General features: G+C 38.9%; 1 protein-coding gene across 1 annotated transcript; it reads right to left on the reverse strand.

Moving 5' to 3' along the window:
- Positions 1-4,427: 4,427 nt before the first annotated feature.
- ccdc178 (coiled-coil domain containing 178) lies at positions 4,428-23,032 on the reverse strand (the record flags this gene model as incomplete). The annotated part of the gene is made up of 19 exons (XM_083990937.1): positions 4,428-4,556; positions 6,919-7,053; positions 10,332-10,481; positions 13,012-13,171; positions 13,482-13,627; positions 13,859-13,972; positions 14,112-14,240; positions 14,574-14,636; positions 14,744-14,927; positions 15,034-15,170; positions 15,362-15,457; positions 15,549-15,702; positions 17,842-17,984; positions 19,344-19,564; positions 19,681-19,884; positions 20,264-20,343; positions 20,425-20,483; positions 20,573-20,709; positions 22,975-23,032. The coding sequence occupies 19 exons, from the start codon at positions 23,030-23,032 to the stop codon at positions 4,428-4,430; spliced, it is 2,499 nt and encodes an 832-aa protein (XP_083847063.1).
- Between the last annotated feature and the right edge of the window lie 572 nt (positions 23,033-23,604).

The raw sequence follows: 23,604 nt of genomic DNA on the forward strand, positions 1-23,604 counted from the left end.
ATGGTGGAGGGGCCGCAGGAGGCCACTGTGCCGTGGAGGAGGTTTGGGGGCTGGAGGGAGAGGGGGCTGCTGTTGCGCAGTCTCCCCAGCGTGATGCATCTACCTTCAGGGTGGCAGCAGGCGTGGAGTGGGGTGCGATGGAGCGAGCACGGGCTCAGTGGCGCGGTCACCTAGGGACGCTGAAGCTGCTGTAGCAGGACTGATAGTTATTCCTTGGGAGAATTGCAAGATGAGCCCCATTGTATTAGCAACCCCCCTTTTACTAAAACTGTATCAATGTTCTCAAGTCTTAAAAGAATCAAGTTGGGGTGTTACACATCTGACATATCTGACAGGAAAATATAGAGTGTTTTTAAGTTTTATGTTTAGAAAAAGAAATAGTGCGATGTATAATCTCTACACAGTTTCTGTAATTTAGTTTAATAGCACAATATTCTACACTGTATGTTTCACTGTGAATCAGAATTAATGTTGTCAGAGTTAAACTTCAGTAAATTCCTTTGGCAATGGGAAGCCAGCAAATTATTCCATACTGATTTGAAATTCTCAGACATTAAGCTTTTTAATTTCCAAGCCATACTTTTGTGTTGCAACTGTTTGAGTCGTATCTTTTAGAAATTCTCTGTGTCTAATATGGTCAGCACTCCCAATTATTCACTCCACTGACAAGTGAAACAAATGGGACCAACCAGTGCATTCTGTATTATCTACACCCCTTGGATTCCCTGACAATAATTAATACAATGGCAAGCTGCTGTTACCAGCCCCGACGACATGAGCTCAACAACATAAGCTCTCCCTTTCCAAGAGCTCTTGAGAGGAAATAACATCCAGCAGTGAGGTCATATACATCACGGCCACTAGCAGCTGGGTCATGTCATACAACTGTCTGGGATCCTAGATCAGATAAAGGCCCTATTGTATGGTGCTGTTAACATCACCAGGTTATTATTCACATCATTACACCATAACTGTAAGGTGCATGGAATATGTCAAGAATAATATGAATGTAGTCCTGGCCATAGAGATGTATGCTGGCTTTAACAGCAAAGACTGCTCCATATGTATCTGGGAAGTTCATTGATATGCCCCATGATCTTACTGAGGCAGCAGCGCTGATGACCTCACTGGTATGGTCACACACCATTATGTAGTGTTATTTAATTTCCTCATAATACAGATAAACAGGGAAATAACACTACTAATTTATCATATAAATAGCATATACAGTGTGTAAGCAGTATTAGTTGATTTAGGTGTATATTTTTAAATAGACACAAACACTAGTCTCATGATAAAACAAAAATAAATACAGACACACTTGTGGTTTAATAGTCAACTGACCAGTATGTTGTTTTAAAGAGTTGTCATGTAATCATACTAACCCCTTATTTTAGCCTGAGAGGATATTAACAGGTTTTTTTTTAATTATAGGGGAGCACATTCCCCTAACATCCATTAAAGGAATGCCATGCTAATTTTAAATCCTCGCAGCAGGCATTGGCATCAACAGAAGAAAAGTGGATGAGTTTCTCTTTAACAGCTGTAATTTGTGTTTTCCAATCACCATGCTGATTTCTGCTCATTATACTCACACCGGTAAGTGAGCAAAGTTTGGATTGATTGACTCTAATTAACTAAAAAATGTTCCAAGCCATGGATTTATTATCATGCTAGCTAGCCACAAATGTCAGAGACTTTCACAAATTATTATCCTGTTAAGATAAATATCTTTGAAATCAAACGAGTGTGGAAACACAAGGAACATGTATTGTTATACTGATGAATTTGTTGGCATGTTTTCTGTGGAGTTCCACATTAAAGACTCACCTGGGCAAACACACAGTTCCAGTGTATTGTTAAGCCACACAGTATGACTGAATGACAGATGCTGTAGTTACCTAAACTTTAAAGGAACACACACACACACACACATTAATAACCTACTGTACTAGTGTATAAATACTGAAGTAAATGAACAGCAGACAATGTTTAAAATTATTTTTGTCAAACAAACATATGTATTGATATCTATTTTTGTGGATATACTTTAAGATAAAAGATATTAACAGTTACTACATGTAGCAATGCAGACCTGTGTGGTCCCGTCTACATTAACAGAAGACCTGTTCCCCTCTTGTGTGCTCCAAAACTTGGCAGCATCTCCCTCATTGATATTTTAGACACAGTAGCACCTCTCTCCACTCACATTCTTTCTTTGGCTCCATCAGCTCCATGGCTCAACTCTCCACTTGCCCATGAACAAAGACAGGACGCTTTGAGTGGACACCTCAATTTTTCTGGGTTTAAAAAGATCTCGCAACAGAATTTTGGTTAGCTTGAGGAGTCTGAACGTTGCTCTGATTCACTTGGCTTCACACCAACGATCAGAAATGGTCGCTGAAGTGAATCCAAATGAAACGGGCCCATCGTCTGCATGGCGGTGCCAGGCTGAAACTGAGAATCATGCCGCTTGTAAATCAGATTTTCCCCAACATGTCTCTCGCAAAATATGCCTTAACACAAAATTATACAAAAAAATCTTCTAAACCAGCTTTGATGTATCATAGTACGCAACAACACAGTCAGGCTCGTGCTGTATATTTCATCCTCAACATACTGAAACATGCATCTAATGTGAAAGAAAATGCATCTCAGCTGTCAAGCAGACCTCCATCAGTATTTCCACAATCCACCCTCTTTAGGGTAGCAGCATTTAGGTGTGTCCACTTTGAAGCACGCCTGTAGATAAATGTGATGACATCTAGTTGTGGCTCTTTTTCATTTATTTAGGGGATTGATTAGGTGCAAGGAGAGCAGATAGATGTGTTGGGGAGGCACTTTCATTTGAGATATTGCCATATAGCCTGTAAGGAATATGAGACTGGCTGAACATTTTTCTCCTCAAGGTGCTTTTGGAGATCTTGTGGCATCATGGCTTTGTGAGTAGCTGATATGAGGTGTGACATTATAGTGTGTGTGCGTGCGTGTGTAACTGGACAATATTGTAGAGTATATGTTAGTTTAAAGCTATATAGGAAAACTTTATTTACTTTCAAGATAGAGGAAACTGCAAGTGCTCTAATATCTCTTTTATATTATTTTTTTTTCTTCTTCTTTTTTTCTTTTCTTTTTTTTTTACAGAAAATACATTTTGTGTTTATATACCAATTAACTAAAGGGTGATGATAGTTAATTGGAGATGAAATGCTACAATCATAGTAAGATACTAAACTGGACCTATGTTGCAGTCAATTATGTCTCTCTAAGGTTGTTGTGTCCACACTGCCCCCTTCTGTCTCAACTGGTGTGAGAGTCATCCGGCGTATCAACAAAACAACAGTATCTCTATGATCTGACACAGACAGGAGAGGGCAACACATATTTCTAAAGGAGCAGATTAAAAACACAAACCCTAATGCCACTAAATGTTATGTTATATGTTACACTTTCTCTCTTTCAAGAGCTATGACCATTATTAGTTAATGGATGGTAATCTTAAAGGGAATTTAAATATCTAATGAATCTAATCACATTTAGACATTTAGAGTACTGTTTAACCAGAAAGTATTTTAGTCAACTTTTAGAGTCTATATGGAGCAGACATTATCGTTGCCTACCATTAGTATGACACTGTTGAAACATGATGAAACAAAAATCAATTTTCTACAAGTACTAAATGTGATTCAGTTAAGATTCCAAATTGAAAACAGTGTTTCCCCAGGGTTCTTTAGAAAAGCCAGTGGATAGTGCACACACAACATCCTTTTGTGCACACTATTTACCCCTGGATTGCTTCAGGCTAATGTCTCAATAATTTTCACTCCTTTCTCAGGTCCTTCCCACAAAGGACTTAACTAATGATCCATGGACAAAATGAAGCATTTAAATTTATTCATTAATCATTCATCTCCAGCTCATTGAAAATGCTAAACTTCCACAAAATTAAGATTGAATATTGAAAAGTGATTGAGGGAGACAGCTCTCAGAGAGTGAGGAGAGCAAAGAGAGCGGAGGAGTGCGCGGTGTGATTACAAAAACAGGGTCTTTCCAGAGACAGTGGTCTTCACATGGGCATGGTCAAGGTGGGCAAGGTGTACTAAGTGCTAGTTAAGGTCATGGGGTTTCACTAGTTGTAATTAGATCTTGGAATCTGGAGAAGCGTAGAATTTCTGTCAACACTGCCTGTAATTATTCTCTTTTCCAATTAATGGTGACATAGATTAATTATCTGATGAGGCAAAGCCAATTGCAATCATTCACCCAGCTAAAATTAGATCAGTCCTGACAGCAGCATGAAAGTCACCTGTTTCATTGTTATGGATTTGCTGCAAGTAAAGAGGGGGGAATAGTGAAGCGTGCTAGGGTAAGTAAGTTGTCTGGTACAGGTGAATGTCCAATTACACTGCTATTTGAACTGAAGGCATCTACTCATTCGATCCAGCGGCATCTGGACTGGCTTGTTTGTTCACCCCAGCATCATCAGTGGTAGTAGAGTCATCTGTCAAGGATTGCAGGAACACAGAGATGAGCTGGATTTCTTCTGACAACCCCTCCTGTTTGAATAAGGTGCAAAACAGAAAAAAAAAAAGACCAATTAAGAAAATGCTACTTGTTGTTGTTTTTTTTATTTAAAAACTCCCCGCTCTATGTACATCCCATATTTGTGATAGTAAAGGTACCATCTTGTTCTTATTTTTTGTGGGGAAGGAGAAAAAGAGGCTCCTGGTGAACCACGTCCAGGTTCAGTGCTCTTCTGTTTTAAAAACCTCAGCATCCAGTTTTTCTATTAAACTGCCTGGCACTGTCAACCAGCTTGGGAATCTGAACCGGCGTAGCCATGCAGAAATTCTCTGACTAACAATTATATCAGAAACAGGATCTTGGATTACTGTCCCCTGGGACTGGGGCAGTGGGCGTCTGCTCCAATCATTACTGGCCATTCAACAAGGCTCTGCACTGCTCTCCGCTGTTAGCCATTGTCAATTATGCCATCCCTAGTGTAAACTCGCAGAACACAAAGCTGAACTGCCAGTTCTGGCAGGAGTGTAACAGGATGACAGCACGCCGCACCCCACCCACCCACAAACCACCCCCACCCACTACCACCCACCCACCCACCCTAGGGTTCCCCGGCCTTCCTTCCCTCAAGCTACTTTTGAGAAAACTGCCATTTGGTTTGTGATTCAAGCACGCCTTAGCCGTGAAAGCACTAACCTGACCTCTCTGTGTTCTGCTTGTGAGGTTAAGTGGACATGATGGATTAGTACAGGCCTCATCAGGATTCAGCCTGGTTTAACTCCAGTTACAACTGGTATCAGTTCTATTGATTTCTTCATGTCTTTTTCATAAACTGGAGACTGATATTGATAATTTGTGCATCATTTAATTGTAATCTTGAAGCCTTTGTGCTTAGCCCCTCCCTACTCAGAGCATTCTCGCCATCTGCATACTGCAAGTACTTTTGTTTACGGATCACATTAAAGGTCTTAATATTTAGGTAATCATGCAGATTGTGTGTTTATGCGTGCTCACAAACTCATAAAGATTTTCTTTTCTTCCTCATAAAGGTTTTTCTCCGTGTGTACTTTTTGAGGATAGATCCTGAGTCGGACTGTTCATGAGGAGCCTGTTTAAAGTGAATGCTGCCTGCTCTGATGGACCCTGTGCTGAGCTGTGACGGGTGACGGTGTGGTGCGCTTGAATACACCAGCTCTTTTGTCCTTCACACTCTGCAGCTCTCTGATAGCTCCTCCCCCTGTGCCCCACTCCTCCCTGCCTTGAGCTGTGATCTGCTGGGGCCTTTTGAGGCTGGGCCGTTGAGACATGGCTGCTCTCTGTAATGTCTGGACCAGACCTATCAAAAAACATGTCAGCAGGCAGAGGAGGAACTGAGATGGAAGCCACTTAATAGTATTTGCAACCAGGTACTCCCCTGGAAAACCTCCAATCAAACCTTAGCACATTTTGCCTCCAGCATATCTGATAAACGTCGGATAATTTTCAGAGAGCAGCACATCGACTTAAAAAACAAAATGGAATTTTACGCAAAAACAGTAGACTGAACTGACATACAGTACATGGGTAGCTGGGGGTTTGGAGATGCTCTGCTGTTAGTGCGAAGAAGATGTAAAAAGGGAGAAAATGATCCATAGTATGGTTGCATGCTGCCTAGCTCTGCGGTAAAGCTGGACAGGACATTTCATAAAGATTCATCACTGTCCCTCTGTCCGCTTTGACCTCATCTCACGTCACAGCACAGATTAGACACCGATTATCCTCTAATTGAAGATCCTTACTTCTCAACCTTGCAGAATATGCTGCTACTCTTCTGCACGACAGACAGAAGGTTATTCGTCTTACGAAGCTGTTACACTGATATCTTCCATTCAGTCTAATGAACTCACTCTGATATAGTTGTGAAATAAAAAAATAAATAAAAAATGCTCCGGCTAAACAGGAAACGGGATCAAATACAATGTGACCATGCACAATGTGTTGCGTATATAGAGTTATCTAGAGAGGCAGAGCAAGCCTCAGACGTGGGGTCACTGCATAGGCGCTCTAGCAGACACATCATCCATCACATCAGTCTGTGATCTCGTGAGTGAATGTATGGACTGTAATGTAAGAGTGGCATCTTTAACTCCACCATAGCAGAGAGGCACAAAGCCTTGGTGGAGGTTTGCCTGGCTGCCCTTGCTTGGCAAAGAAGACACAAGGCAACTGACTAGCCGGATGAGGCTCAAACAATACCAAGCATAACATGGAGTTACTGTAGTATGCAAAAGAATATGCTACCATCTGGTAGAGTACCTAGACCGGGATAAAAGTTGAATAAAGGGATTTGCCATTTAAATGAATAGTTACAGTATGTGCAATTTCCCCTCCCCGTTCTACATGTATATGTACAAATACCTGGGCTGTTTTTATTTTCTGGTTGGTCTCTTGAGAGAGAGCCTGGCACCGGTCCAGTTCAGCCTTGCTGTTGAGGCTGCGTTGTTTGAAGTATTTCACCAAAGCTTTGTGCATCCTCTTCTGCAACAAAGCGAGCTAGGGGGAGAGAAGGCAGAGAAAAGGAATTGGTAAGGCAGGAGAGGAAATTAATGGCAGTGTTCAAGAAGAATGATGGAGGGGAATAGAGAAAGCAGTCAATAGCCCATTCTGCAGTACACGGGCCTGACAGGAATTTCACAGTCTCTTGGTTTCTCTGCCCACTCGTGTGCACTCATCAGAATCCAGTCACATCTGGCTGCCAGGATGGGGGGTTAATTTTCTCTAAATGCTTCAGCAGTTTTGTTCTAGCCGAGGCAAACTCTGTGACTGCAAAGCTGATGAGTAAAATATTTCTACTTCACCCAGTTTAACTTTATACCAATCCCCTCAAGACATATTTTACACATACACACAGAGTCATGAACCCCCCACTGAAACCAGAAATTATTCCTAGTCTCTTGGAAAGACATGCTGCTTGCTTTATTATTTGAACACAGTTTCAAGCAAAGAGGTTTAAATTCTGATAGATGCCATTGCTTTTCTTCCCCCTCCATCTCTCTACTCTTCCTACAAAGCTTATCATTGCTTGGCAATGTGTTCCCCAGTGCATTGAAAACTAAAGCGAATTAGCTCAGTCATCAGCTCCTGAAGGAAAGACAATAACAAGAATGCTCTTTATGGTGTACCCTGTTAAAGCCCAAGTGCTGAAAGCCTCCACATAAACAAAGCAGTGCCTACATGTACAGTAGGTTCAAGAGGAATTTTATGAGAGGTGCATACCAGCAAGTGCTATCAGATGCTAATTAATGATTGCCTTTTTTCTTCTGTAATAGAGATGTTTTGCATACCTGAATATATTTAGACTTGTTGAATTTAGATAAATTCATGTCCTAATGAATACAAATACTTTCATCCTCACTTAAATAGTCTCTAACATTACATACACCATCAGGAGGGTCTCTTAATGAGATGATTAACAAATAGGACACACTTTTTCTGCTACAAACATAAAACAGGTTTTGTATGTTTTTAGTGGCTCAATATAGCTAAAGTTTAGCTAAGTTAAGTTAAATGATTTGTATCTATAATACAGGTACAATAAAAGTGCAACCTGTGATGTTTTTATTTAGTGTATATTCTTTAATCCCATCTGTTCATAAGGAGTATGACATATCACTAAAGCTAGTACATTTATGTGCCTAATGATGCTCTCCAATGTCTGCTGTTAAGAAACATTGATGATGGTTGTTGGGTCACACCTGTCCTGAATGACTTTAATAATAAATAAAGAATACATTTTTACATATAATCTGCGGTGCACAAAGTATTAGGATCCTTTACCAAAGTAATACTGAAATGTAATTGCACTGAAAATGTCAAGTGTATAAGTTTGAAATGATCATTATATATTATACTATAGGATTATCATTACTGATGCATTGATGTGTACGTAGCATTTTACCTTTTTAGTGTTGTGTAGCTCCATCTTTTACTGTGCATCATATCTTACAAGCTCATCATGTGTTTCATGTGTAAAATCTTAATCAACTAATTACTAAAGCTGTAAAATAAATGTAGTAGCATAAAAAGTATGAAATTGCTTTTTTGAATTATAGTGAAGGATAAAGTAGCAAGTACCTCATGGGCTTAAATACATGTACTCCCACCGCTGATATCCATGAAAAGGGAAACAAGACTGACATTAGATACTCCAAACACTCAGCTGTATTTCAACATCACTTGTGGAAAGTTAATCATTTCAGTTTTAATGGCAGACCCATACCCTGCACTTTACCACGTGAATATAAACTATGGGTTGTGCTGTGTTCAAATTACAACGTTTAATTCCCATTCCAGCATTCATTGTAGGTGGTTTAGTTTTCTGTTTTCCTCTGGACCAACAAGCATGATACTAGGGAAAGTATTCATAACAAAAGTAATCTAATCTTACTTGATTGAATGTATAACATCTTTTTGTATGTCTGTACTGTATGTCATGATATTCTGAAAGCATTTTGTGTGCTCAAGTCTTTCATATCATAGATATTGTTTTAAACTTGTCATCTGCACTGTATGTCAGAGATGACTACTATTAAGATTAGATTTTAAGGATACTTAAGACCTGGGTTTGATTGTATCCCTGAATATAATAAAAGAGATTAGATACCTCCGGTGTGAGGCAACTCATACATATGCACTAATGTTCTCTATCAAATGATCCTGACAGTGTTAAATGCATTTAGAATGTTGCCTCCAGTTGCAAACAAAACACTGAGGGCCATAATCGTGTAATATGCGTACTAACTGGGATGTATATATGCAAACATTATAAGGATAATTGGAAATTCAAAGCAGGAAAGAAGAGTACTTGAATGCTCCTCTATAAATCAGATTAAATGCGATAGGCCTGCGTCTACATTTCAGAAACATTGTTGATCATGAGCTTGTTATAAAAAACTAAATTTAGGCATAAAACACTAGCCGAGAGGCTGCTGTTGTAGAAGTGTAGAGTTGAAACAAACAAAAATGGTGAAGGCTGAATCCAGAGTAAAAGAAAATCAGGCTTTGATCATGAGCGTGGAAAATCCTGTCCACAGGATTTTATTTTTGCATGCATTTTTCACTTGATAACATTCATGCAGTTAGATGAGGAATTGCTCAAGTAAAGGTATTAGTCATTTTTGGAACAAATAATATGTATTTTTCATTGCAGGAGCAGCGTGGCTTCTTCTTGGTGTTATGGTTGTCATGTGTAATTCTATTCCAGTTAAACAGTGTCACAAACTATAAAGATTAAACAGTAAAATGCTGCCGAGTTGTCTCCCTCAACTAGTCAAGAGGTCTGATGCTATTTTAGCACTAAAGGCACATTTATTGTCTGATCTTAACCTGTATTTGCCTCTGATCCCTAACCAATTGCTGTGTTGAGCAGAGGCAAATTTGTAACACAACAATAATAATACGTTTCACCTCTGACCGCCTTACAAAAATATAATCAGGAAAAAGTAGAAGTTTTAGTATTGTATGTACCATCAACCTCTTGCTTTACTCCCCTTGGTGGCAAAACTACATAGTTATCATTACATTATGTCACATCCATCATCCTCCTCCACTCAAGTTATCTCATCATTATTAGATTGCTGCAGTAACCTCCTCACTGGTTCCCAAGCTGAAACCTTCTTAAAATCACTGCCCATGCAAAGAAGAGTTATCTAGTGCTAAGAAAAAAAACATGGACTAGGACATAAAGGGACAGACCAAGAGAAAACAGCAGAAATCTCAAGTCATCAAATTGATCTTTAAAACAGACACGTTGTGAAATAAATAACCCTTACCTCTGTGTAATAATTAAAAGATCTATGTACATGGTTTCTCTTGCTCAGTGCTGTCACTGCCTCTTGTTTGGCCTTCATGAGGATCTTCTTCAGACTTTCATAGTTGCTTGCCAGCTGTTTGTTCTCCTTCAGTGCACTTTTTAGTGCTTCCTACACACACACACACACACACACACACACACACACACACACACACACACACACACACACACACACACACACACACACACACACACACACACAAAACAAAACAGAAGGTTTAGGTAAAAGGTATACAAAATGTATACAGTGGCAGATAAATAACTTCCAAGACATGACTGCAGACCAATGCACTGATCTGACTTTTTGGCTCCCAATCTGAAACATTAGGGTATGTCAATCCTAACTTACCAATCCGATACCAGTGCTCTCTTTAACTGTGTTGAATGGATCATTGTGACACTAAGAGCTTGATTCAGCAGCCTGCTGTGACTGAATGAGTGTTTCTGATAGCACAAACACTGAATTCAATATTGACATTGACAAAGAGCGATGGTGATAAGTCACATAATGAAAACAATCCAGCCTAACTGATCATTAACCATCACTCACATTTTACAAATATTAAAGCGATGGGAAAATACTGCTCTTAAAAATGTCAATTAACAATTTGAGTATGCATGTGCAGAAGATCACAGCTACACTTACAGAAAAACTGTTGAGAAAACACCTAGATCTAATATACGTATTAAGATCTACATAATAAATCACACAGATCAATGTTTTTATGATTCACAATCTGCCATGTATTTATGATTCATATTCACAGCCTACCATTAACAGATACCCAAGAAAAAAAGAATATACTGAATGGAACTGGATTCAATATATACAGTAGCACTACAGGTAGTAGCAACACACTGACTATTTATAAGATGCATTAGTTGTACAACTGATCTGCTGTGTGTGCACGTACAATACATGCATTCTGTATTTGGGCTGTTAATTAAGGCAATACAAATAGCAGGCATACAACAATGGACTCTTTTCTGGGAAATCAAGCAAATAAATCACAGAGTATGTGTCTCTCTGCGTGTCCCCTTTTCATTTGAACAGTGTTTCCCAAGTACTGGATATGTTGTTGGTGAATATCTCAACTCTACCTGCAGACATAATGAAGTGTGTCTCTGCAGTAAAACAGAACAGCACTAAAGTGATGAGTTTAACCCAGCAGAAAGAGGGGCTGTAAACATGACAAATGCCTGCTATTGATTTCAGGTTTAATTACTCCATGCAGCACTGACAAAGCCCATCTGACGCTGTTGTGAAGTGTAAATGGAACAAATTACACTTCATTGCCCATAAGAAACTGATTGCGTCGGCAGTTTGCATTGTTTACTTTGTCCTCACCAAACGACAAGCCTTGATCAATTCAAAAAAATAGGTGCATGTATGAAAGCTGAAGTTTTCTCAGACAGGTACGGGTTCAGTAGAGATGGCCACAGATTTCTAACGAGTCACTCTATTTCACCTTAATATACTCTGTGTTGCTAACTTTAAAAAGTGCCATCTGCAGGTTGTGTTTAATACAAATAGAAACTCCCATCAGGCTGTTAGTTCGGGATAACCTCTATCAGTTCGTGTTTAAAATAGGAGCTGCAACCCACAGGAGCTTATGGGAGTTTAGTACTGGGTCAGCATCTTTATAAGAAATCTCATATCTGAGAGTGTCTGACCATTCTGCTTCATGCACTGTGACTCCTGAATGCACACTCTGCTTATTATGTTATGCTAATGCAGACATTATGTGTGCTTTCTATTGGTCCCAATGATTAAAGTGACCAATTTCCTCAGAACTTCAGACTCACTCTGATCTTTTTATTTGGTGAGGAGTATTGTTGTTATATCATCTTATTTCGTCAAGTGAAGAGACTAAACCCTTTTTTTTGCATGGCTAATTTTTATCTGGCTAATGGGAGTTGTGTCTATGAGGAAGACTTCTAATTCTTAAATTGTCTCACACCAACAACTTCTTTAAAGTTGCTGCACTTGGATGCATGGCGGCTTAAGCTCCATTGCCTTTTCTTGTTTTGAACTAATGCATTCTTGATCACCGTTTAATGAAACTATATACCACATGGCGATTTCACATTAGATAAGCCATGTGAAACCCCCATCAGCAAAGAGGCTCTGGCTGGGGCTGATAATCCTGCAGATGAAAACCTTACAATAAACAGGGGTTTCTCTTACAAAGGAGTGTTCAAATACATGCCGTTTTGTGCACAGTATACACGTGTTTTTACAAGAGCCTATTTGTGACATTCATTTTTAAAAAGTCCTGTATGTTTATTTGATACTATGAACTGAATTGCTATTGAAAATGTTGGCCTACAGGTAACAAAATAGGCAAAGCATCTCACCACGACATGCATCATCAAATTCATCCAGACAAAAGACTATAACAACAGTGAGTTGTCATTTGTGTGAAAAGCACTTAAACAAGATGGCCATGGCTTGTAATTTTAATTGCACACAGCTCTTTTTTCTGCATCTTAAGGGAAGTATTTTGACAGGCAATGTGCTGACACTAATCCACAAACAAATAAACAATGAGATGTTTTTTACAACTTGCCACTGGTTTCACAGCATGTGACACAAAAAGACGTGTATTTACAGAGAGTTGCACTGAACATTTTGTTACCTTGGTGTCTTCCATTTCCTTTTCTCTTGCTGTAACATGAGCAGTGTGTGTCTGCATGGATCGCTGTGCTTGTTGTTGGCAGTTATTAATATCAGACTGCAAGGTGCTCATTATGAGAGCAGCTGATTTGTTTTTGAAATTCACCACATCAAACACACTTCTGGAAGAAGAAATGAAAGATATACAACAATATTAGGCCTCTGAAATCATTAGCACTGATATTACTCATAGCAATGACATGACTTAAGAAACAACCAGACTTTTAGAAAAAATAAAAGAATATTTAAAATATATTACTAAATATTCTTACAGGGCAGGTTAGTTATTTCTTTGAGCATTTATTGTTGTCTTCTCAAAAATGCTGCCGTTGCTAATAGTATTAAAAAGGTTGACTATTTTCTAGTAATCACAGTAATTTCCTTAATCAAAACCATTTTGTTGAGTATCTTCTCTGAAAAAACTAATCTTACTGAAGTTCTGCAACGACTTCTGGCATCCTCTCAACTATTTTTTCCATTTTATCTGAAGCATCTTGGTATTCTTTGCTCTTCTTCATAAGGTCACTAATCCTGCCAACAGTGTTGTCACATCTCTTTGTTGTGGAAGTGTGTAAATCCTGTAAAGAGAAGCATTAATGTAAAAACAAGCCTGTAAACTTTAGTTGGTTCAAAGTGCTTCTAGCAAGAGATTATTTTGTTCCAAAAAAAAAAAAAAAAAGACATGATAAATAGGTGTGACTAGCTCAGTGCTTAGTGAGCACTGGACTACTAAGTAAACCTGACTTAGCAACTTGTTCTTGGTCTCCAGAAGAATTCCTTTAAGCAATCCTTAAGTTTTCTTCTCTTACCTGAGCAGCTTTCAGGTGGTCACATTTCAGTTTTTTCTCCCTCTCAAGGATGTGTAAAGTCTTCATATGCTCACACTGAATCTTTTCCAAATGTCCCATTACTTTCCGGATTTTCTTTACAAACATAAAAAGAGATTTAAAAAAAAAAAAGTAGTTGATTTTTAATTTCAAAATATAAAATATTTATTAGTAATGTATTTGTATATCTTGGGACAAATATTTATTATCATCAACTATTATTATTTGCCAGTACCTCCATTTTTGTCTCCAGAGTTGTTGTTGCTGAAAATGCATCTTCAAATTCTTTCTGAAGTTTTTGGTTGGTTAGCTCTGAGCTCCTCTGCTGTTGTTTTAGTTCTTCGTTGATATTTGCACATTGACCCTGATAGAAAAGAAAAGTAAAAGGCAGAGTGACATTAGCCAAAAGTCTTAAAACATGAACGGGGGGTAAAAACAATTATGGGAAATGTAAAATAAAAAAAATTAAAAAAAACTGAAACCAGCTATGCATTTAATCTACCTTTATGAAACTCATAATGTTCAGTTTTTATTGATACTGTACTTTCTGAAACCTTGGTCTCCTTGACAACATAGCTAATAGCTTGTGTTCCACAGACACTGAAAAAGTTTGCAGATTTAAATCTCAAATTTTTGTTTGCACAGCAATATATGACAATGTTTTTCTTTCTCAATCTCAAGTGCCTCATGAATTTACCTTCAGTAGTTCCAGAGCAGTCATCTGACCTGTCAGATCTTTCCTCAGGCTTTCAATCTCTTTCTGTAAAGCATAGAAAGTGCACTGGGTAACACTGGAGGAATCAGCTGGCTTCTCACATTTGTGACTCGTGCAATGTACATAGCCCATGTACATATGTTGTCACTGACCCTGGCTCTCTGTTCTTCCATGAAGGTGAGCTGTTCCTGCTCCTCCAGCTTAGTCTGGGTGACACTGTGCTGGGTTACAACTTGGGTCACTTCCTCCTTGGCCTTTTCCCACTGCTCGTCATTGTCAATGATTTTCTGGAGCATCTGCTTTCTCTCCTCGCGCATCTGCTTCACTGCTTTCTTACTAACAAATATCACACAATAAAGTCATGGCAGACCCACATGGGGTCTAATACTGAATATAGCAAATGCATGTCTCTCCTCTGTTTGGCTTTGACATTGTACTGTACCTCTCAGAAATTTTGATCCTGTAGTCTTCAACGTTCTGCTCATACTCCATGTTTTCTTTGCGGATAGCTGCAAAAGCATTTCGTTTTAAATGGAGCTGCTCTTCTACACAGGACACCTCTGCTTCCCCTTTAAGTTTCTGTAACATAAGATCAAAAACCACTGAATGGATTCACCAAAGTAAGCAAACAATATTAGCCTGTCTAGCTCCGTTCTTAACTATGGCAGTTTTATGTTATGCTCCAACTACCGATCTATCATCGGAAGTATCAAAAGAAGCACCAACATTGTGGAAAGGTATTCAGTAAGTTTTTGCGTTTTCATACTTACAGCTCTCTCAATTTCTTCTTGCAGCGCATTTAGTTTCTCTTTTAATCTCTTATTCTTTTGCATTTCATCATCAATTTGAAGTTTCAACTGCAAAATCTGTAACACAAGCATAGAAGCACATGAATTTGACTAGTTGTGTAGACTGCTGAATGCTATCTTTTTCTTGCAATTGGACAATATCAGTTACCTGGTCTTTTTCAGTTTCCTCAAGCTCCATAATTTCAGGAATCTGTTGCGTCATGGCTGCACACTTTTCTTCTGTAAGAGCAACTTTCTTTTCAGCATCACTTATTTCATCATGTAGACCTTTTTCTTGCATCTTCAACTGGTTTAAATCTTCCCTGGAGAGAAAATCAAACTTATTATTAAGTTGGTGGATACATGTTACGAATCTCATGGTAACTCAAAAAGCATAGCTATCTATTCCCCCAATGATATCAATACAACCTACATGATACACAATATCCAAGAATATAATTTAAAACATACCATGACACCTGAAGTAAGGCAAATGAATGTACACCTCTAAAATGTGATATTTATCACAAAGCAGCAATCAAACTTGTATTGTAAGTACTTTACTTTGATTAACGTTTAGTCTCAAAGTTTTAAAGGGACTACAAGAACTTTCGGAAAGCGGGAGTGTTTTCACACTACATTTCCTATGAGCCTCTGTGCGCAGTGCACACGGTGAAATTCTTGGACCGGTGCAAGACGGACGAAAACAAAAGCATTTGCCAAGAATGTTTTCATTAATCAAGAACAAAAGTCAGAGGTTCGAAGACGATCAGATACCGTCGTAGTTCCGACCATAAATGGTGCAAACTAGTGATCCGGCGGTGTTATTCCCATGCTGGGCGAGTCGACCACTATATAATAATATCAAAATAACTATAAAGACAAAACAATATATTTATTGAAAATGAACCCATTAAGAAGTGTGGGTATTGGGTAATGTAGATTCATCCACATTAATATGAGACTCTTTTATAACCAAAAGCAAACTTCTCGGGGTATCTTTAAAGGAGACATATTACGCCCCGTTTCCACAAATTAAAATAGTTCCCGGGTGTCTTAAAGACATGTCTGTGACATGCTTCAGTCAAAATACCCCAAGGATCAAACATCACAGCACTATTTTCATCCGTTCAAAACAGTCCTGTTTAGAACGGCTGGTTTCAGTGCCTGTCCCTTTAAATGCAAATGAACCACTGCTTGCGCCGCCCTGCCCCTTCTACTGGTACCAGGTAGGGGTGGTATTATGCAAATCCCAAAACTAGTTACATCATTGCTAGACAACGGAGGGAACAGCTCGTCAAACCACATGGATTTCAACCTAGGGAGCCTGTAAATTACAGATTTTTTTGTCAATTCTCACATTTTGGGGGCCAAAAGCCAAGACAAGCACCCAAATATATGTTAAAGAGCCTTCAAAACGTGATATTTCCATGATATGTCCCCTATAAGACAGTTGATATGAAACCTGGCCTTGCCTTTGTCAGGATAGAAATTAAAACATTACAATGTTAAAATTATGCCAAATCCATTATTTCTTCAATGGGCCACCCGCATCTGTTTGTAGTCAGTTTAACATATGGCTGACAGCAGCAAATAGATCGCTAACCCTACATGCAGTTTACTATACCTTGGCTTGTGCATTGATATGGAACATTCATTAAACTGTCCTGTTATGTGATGTTAACCTACACCTGCTAACCAGTCAGAAACAAGTGTTCTCCATGCTCTTGACATAATTTTGAATACAGCAAATGAGACTTATACATGATTTAATTGGTGATGGTAAGTTGTTTTGGCTGTTGCTGCTGATTTAACTTGTAGTTGTATGAGAAATTGATTATAGGATAGATGGTATTATGACATTTTATGACAGACGCTTCATATCTATTCAACTGCTCTGATGGTGAACCTGGTTTAAAGCAGAAGTGAGTGATATATTTGTCTTAAGTAAGTTAAGTCTTAAATAGTTATATCTTCCGACAGCAATCACTTACATAGAGTGTTTGGACTGAAACACAGGTCTCTCAGTCCCTCTGCTCTGCTCTGAGCCGAAGAGAAAACATTTATCGTATCCTACAGTTTTTATCCAATGAGGAGAGAGAACGGCATGCAGGGCTGTGTGTGCAGCCAAGGAACGCCGTGAATGTGGTGACGTAGCGACGAGGACTGTTATGGTGCGTTCAAGGAAACTCGTATTTTTCCGACCGTGAAGTGGTACCAGTTCGATCTGGTACGAGTTCACCGGTCGGAAGTTACGAGTGGCCGTTATAGTGACTTTCACCGCCGGTAAAACAGGTCGGAAAAACACGAGTGGGTTGCCTGGAACGCTACAAAGTCGTAAGTTGTGACTTGAAGCTGTAATTTACGATTTCAAAAGCCTGCCTGGAACGCAGCATTAGCGAAAACGACCGGATCACTCACTTCTGCTTTAAACTACTACTACAACTAGAACAAATACTCACAATCTGCTAGCCAGCTCCTTCTTCATTGTAGACAGTACATTGCCCATTGATATTTTTTCATTGTTGGCAAGCAGTTCCATGGATTTTAAGTCCTTCTGAACCATTAAGAGATCGCTGGTTCTTTCCGAGTGTACTTCATCAGCCTAAAAAGGAAAGGGGAGTCAAAGAAAGGGGGTCATCGGCTTATTGTTTTCCTCCGATGTTATTTCTGAACAATTTAACATTAAGTTACTAATACTAAATATATTGTCCCATTGTTAAATCATAATCTGCATTTGGTAGAGCTGCCGCCCCATGTTGAGGCTACAGTCCTCACTGCAGGCGGTCCCGGTTCGAATCCCGCATCGGTCAGCCCTTTCCTGCATGTCATTCCCCCTCTCTGCATCCCCATTTCCTGTCTCTCTCTCTCTCCACTGTGCTATCAATTAAAAGCAATAAAAAGCCCAAAAAATATACTTTAAGAAAAAACACAAAAAAAAACATAATCTGTATAAAATATATTTTCGCAATCCCATACCTACAGCTCATCAACTACCATATGCCAACGCAGGAGGTATGCATAAGGGGCTTCTACTATTTTGTCTTAGTTTTGGTAAATTAGTACCAGTATTAACGCAGGGCCTTCAGAAAACCTGTTGCTAAGGATTCACAGTTGAACACCAAAGCCCAGAGTTAACATATTCAGAAAACGCCTAGAACAAAAAGCCCAGTAAAATGAGATCAGTTTGGTGTTTTTGATTTGTACTGTAGGCATAAAGGTCAACCTGTTGAATGTTGATCCTTCCATTTTCTTACCCATCACACTTCTGTCTATTAATACACTTCCATGGCGTATTTGCATGTAATCATTAGTCTCAAAATACAGCTGGGTCTTAATCAGGTCACTGTATTTTGGTGGACCTGTTATACTGTAAACTAAAGAAATTAAAAAGAAAAGCTGACAGAAAAGTCACAGAAAGTGAAAGTTTTAAGGATTCATTGTTTGGGAACTCTGAATGACAGTACCTAACATAATAGCAGTCAAGTCTATTGTTAAAATAGAGAGACCAAAGTGTCAGATGGACACTGGACCAACAACCCAACAAACATTGCAATCCCCAGTGCCATGCCACTTGTGGCTAAAAAACAGAGTTAAAACAGAGCAACTGGGTGATAGAGAAGTGAGATGGAGCTTGTGTGCAAGGGAGAAACTACTGTAGCCTGTATGAACCTACAGTAAGTCGCAGTCTGAAAAAGCATGACAGCTATAAAGTAACAAGCACATTAAGATAATCTGGTTTTGCTTTTAAAGAGAATCAGATCTGAAGGATTGTATTTTGCCATTTGACACAGGTTATTGGATATTATTTTTTATAACAAGTAATAATAATTAGTCCAATAACTCTTCAGCTTCTAAAAAAGATAATGTTTAAGCACATGTTTGCAGACAAAAGTTACAAGCTTTTGTGGATTATAAAATATCCAGTAAATGTGGTGATAGAATAAATCAAATTACAGGCTACCTCTGCTTGAGAAGCGTTGATTTGATCTATGATGGTTCTCTGGAGGTCCATATTTTCTCTTATGATGGGGATTTGTTTTTTGGCAAAGTTGATGTCCTCATGTAATCGCTGGTTTAAAATCTCAGTGTGCAACAGCTTCTCCTGGGCTTGGTCAAGCTTCTCTCTTTCCACTTTTATTTGCCACTTCAGTTCGGTGATGTCTCTGATGCAAGCCTCATGCTCTAGAAAAACAACAGTGAATTAGAAAGTTTATTCATTAGAGTGGGACGACACGATCACAATACATCACAAGAAATAGGTCTACGAAGGCATGATGAACCATCTTATAGTCACTAACCTTTTTGGACGACAAGAGAATGCTCTTGTTGCTTCCAAAGTGAAATACTGTCAACTTTGCTCTCCAAAAACCTTTTTCTTCTCTTTTCTCTGTGGAGAGCTTCCTCTGCATACTGCCGATCAGCCTCCAGCCGCTCAATCAGATACACAACCTCTCCAAGGACATCATTTATTTTCTTCAATAGTGGCGATAATGGACAACTTTCTGGAGGATGGAAAACTTTATAAGACTGGCGCACATTCTATTGTACTATATCATCTCTTTCAACCCAATGACCAAATACATTTTGCGAAACTAAAATGACAGAAACTGATCAACTACATAGTACAGGTCAAAATAAACCTTGTTTAAAGAATTATATCAGCAGAATGGGAAAGTAGTACCATATAGTTAGTTATTACTAAGATGTGAACCAGTAACTTGAACTCCATTGTCACTGCTGAAGACTAAAACAACCTCTAATCATCCATGTGCTGTTTTATTAATCTGCATGGGTGTTAGGACAACTGTGCCAGAACAACAACTGAGAGCAAATAATTTGGAAAAAACTTTATAACATTTGGAGAAAAAAAAAAAAATTCACCTCTTGCACTGATTGCGATGCCTTCAACAAATAAGTCTGTAGACGTCACTGATTCTGTGTCTGAATCCTGGGATTGAAATCTATTAAAAAGGAGTTTAACTTGTGTCATGTCACAGTGAATATGATTCAGAGGAAATGAGAACAATAAATAAGTACTTCACCTTAAACTTTTGCTGTATTGGTGCTTATCCTGGTCAATCTGTGGCTGATATTTCCCACACTAGTTTAAAACAAAAGGGGGAAAAAGACGTTTTAATAGATTTTTACTGTCAAGATATTTGGGTTGGATCACGCTAAACGCCATTTTACCTGCTGAAACCAATTTTCCACAGTCATCTTCAGCTCTTGCATATGATAAAGAGCATTGTTGACACATAGTGAGGGACTGTTGAGCAAAACACAAGTGCGACGTCTTCCAGGGCAGACGACCTGAAGATCTGCTTGATCTTGGGGAACACAAACAAAACTTTCAAGTAAGTCATGAAAAGCCGACCCTATCTTGTCTTTACCTAATGACACAAAACCCCAGAAATATTTTGTGAATAACACCATGACAAACCATCCTTCAATGTGAAAAATATCATAGAACAACAGACTTTTGTTGAAACAGCCTATGCATATAACTTTATTTTGAAAAAGTAATTACAAAAATGTATTTGGCTGTGAAAGATGTTTTGTGATTCCTTTCCTTCTCTTTGATTCTGTTTGCATAGTCTACAATATATTGCAGGCATCAGTAAAAGAGCAGAGACAACTAATTTGAACATCTTGAGACAAACCCAAGGGCACACTTCTTAGTGGTGAAAGGACGCCATCTGGCTGAAAGAAAGGGTAAAAAAAAAAAGAAAAGAAAGAAACGCCACTGTTTCAGACTGGAATCTGCTTCATGTAGTAGCAAAGTCGGAAATTCACTATCCTGGTTATTATTTCAGTGCACAGTGTGTGTATACTGGTACTTCCTGCTGTCATTATTAGATGAATAGAGTATACTGTTAAAAGCTATTGTTTAAATAGTTCTGACAAATTTAGTAATTTCTCAACAAAAGGTCCCATAATTTGAGCAGTGGCCTGTGTTTAATTAAAAATTGAAAACCTAAGATAAGGTTATAATTCAGTTATAAGTGCCTACTAACAATGGAGTGCTTCATGAGTAGCACTCATTATTTGGGGGTTTTATTTTACATCCAGGAATGTATTCTATCATGTCCTGGCCAAAAGGAAAGTGATAGGTCCTCAAACATCCCGCAAATACTTCCAGTCAATAGGCGTCAAGTGAATAGCAACATGGAGCTCTTTTTCTTTTTATCGTGTTGTTATGCTTTAAGCATTTTATGGGATTCTTTTAAGCTTTTATCACAGAAAGTTGATAAATGAGTGGAAACAGCAGAGGGTGGGGTGCAACAAAAGTCCATAGTCAGACTTGTGGCATCTTAAACTCCAAGCTTCAGGGGCATCTCAGTGTTGTGTTCACTCAAGCTAAAGACAGACCTTTGGTAAACAAACAACCCTGCTCTGATGCCAATAAGCCACCAGGTTCCACTTGTTGGGAATGGAGTAAAATCTCACTCCAACCTGCATTTATAGTTTAAAAAAGAGCACCAATCCTTCGCACCATTGACGTCAAATCTGCAAACCACGTCCAAGAAGACCAAAAGAGCTATTTAAATCCTTGTCCTATGCACCAAGTATCTGTACACCTGTCTTGCTGAAAATGCTAAGACATTTTTCGTTGCCTGGCACCATTTTATGGACAACATCAAGTCTGAGGGGTGGTTAATAGGTCAGTTCATTACAATTTTCAGTCTACTGTGCACAGTAACACAGATCGATACCATCAAATGGAGATACAACCAAAACTGTCAGGGACCTGGGGACAAATAAGTACACTAATCAGTAAGAAAAGGGTAGGGTACAAACTCTATATTTGCAACTAGTTGAAGCTTTCCCACCTCACATGACACTCAATACCATTATTCTCCATTAATTATTAGAATGGGCAGTGAATGAGCTGACCAATACAAGAGCAGAGGAGAGGAAAAACTGAGGGGTACCTGAAATGAAGGCCATCTGTTGCCAAGCAGTTTAGATGAATAATACACACTGAAAGAACCAGGTGGGGTAGCAAAGTGGTAAGGGAATATGTCAACGGTAGGCTGAATTAGCTCTAAATCATAATGGCAGGGTGTATTATGGCCACAGAGCAGGCCCATGTTAGTCTGAGGGCTAATCATGTGTCATTTAGCCACTGATATTAGAAATTAGACCTATGCATAACTTCAACAATATTCAACATCACTACATTTCAGATTTCTGATCTCATTATCTATTTTTGGTTAATTCCATTATAAACAAAATAACCTTCAAAGAAAATTTTTTAGAGATTTTTGGGGCTTTAAAACATTTATGCAATTATTGCATAAAAGCAGCAAAGGTTGTTTAAAATGAGAGAAATTCACTATGGTTCGAGATTAATTTATTTTACAAAAAAAGAAAGAAAGAATTTGAAAACCAATGTAGATTGCATTTCAGTTCAAGAATGTATACATAATTTTATGAAAAGGTAATAAAAACACCTAGCCTATCACAAGAGTTGCATTGTAATTTGCAGGGGGGGGGGGACACACGTATGGCACAAAAATAAAAATGTATTCCATCATTTATCAAAAGCTGACAGCTACAGCAGCTTTGACTCATTTAGTTGCTGTCCTCACCTTGCTGACTCAGTCGTCCCTCCCTTGATGGGAACCTGAGGGGTTCAACGTCTGGCATTGCTGCTGCTGCTGCTGCTGCTGCTGCTGCTGCTGTAACTTCTCCGGTAAAAACCAAAGCGACTTTTCACCGACCTGTGGATAATTGAAGACATTTACGTTCAACATGAACCTGCATCCCCTGAGGTAAACCATAGACTTGCATTATTTCAGTAACACTGACAAACTGGATGAGTACAGGTGCAACTTTTACCGTCAAACTCGCGAAGAAAGTTTGCTAACCCCACGTGAAGTTGCAACTGATTAGCTCACGCGGACGTCTTAGCTAACGTTAACGTTTAATTAACTTGGCTAATAACAAATTCATGAGCTGGGGCGGTCGTTGTCATGGCAGAAAGTGAAAGCGAAAAGTGGCTGTCTAATTACTTACTTGTTTTACGGCACTTTGGCCACCAGCTGTCTGTTAGACGTCTGGAAGTGTGTAATTGTTCTTCGCCGCTGACAAAAAAAAAAAGTTACCTTTCAGTGAAGTTTTCTCCGTAGCAGCATTTGAAGTTGCTGTCAATCTTCTGTGCCGGTCGCTTAGCAACAATGGGCTGCGCTCGGGGGAGAAGGAGTTGCGTTCAAGAGCAG

The sequence above is a fragment of the Trachurus trachurus genome (genome assembly GCF_905171665.1).
Source record: "Trachurus trachurus genome assembly, chromosome: 17".
Classification (NCBI taxonomy): Eukaryota; Metazoa; Chordata; class Actinopteri; order Carangiformes; family Carangidae; genus Trachurus; species Trachurus trachurus.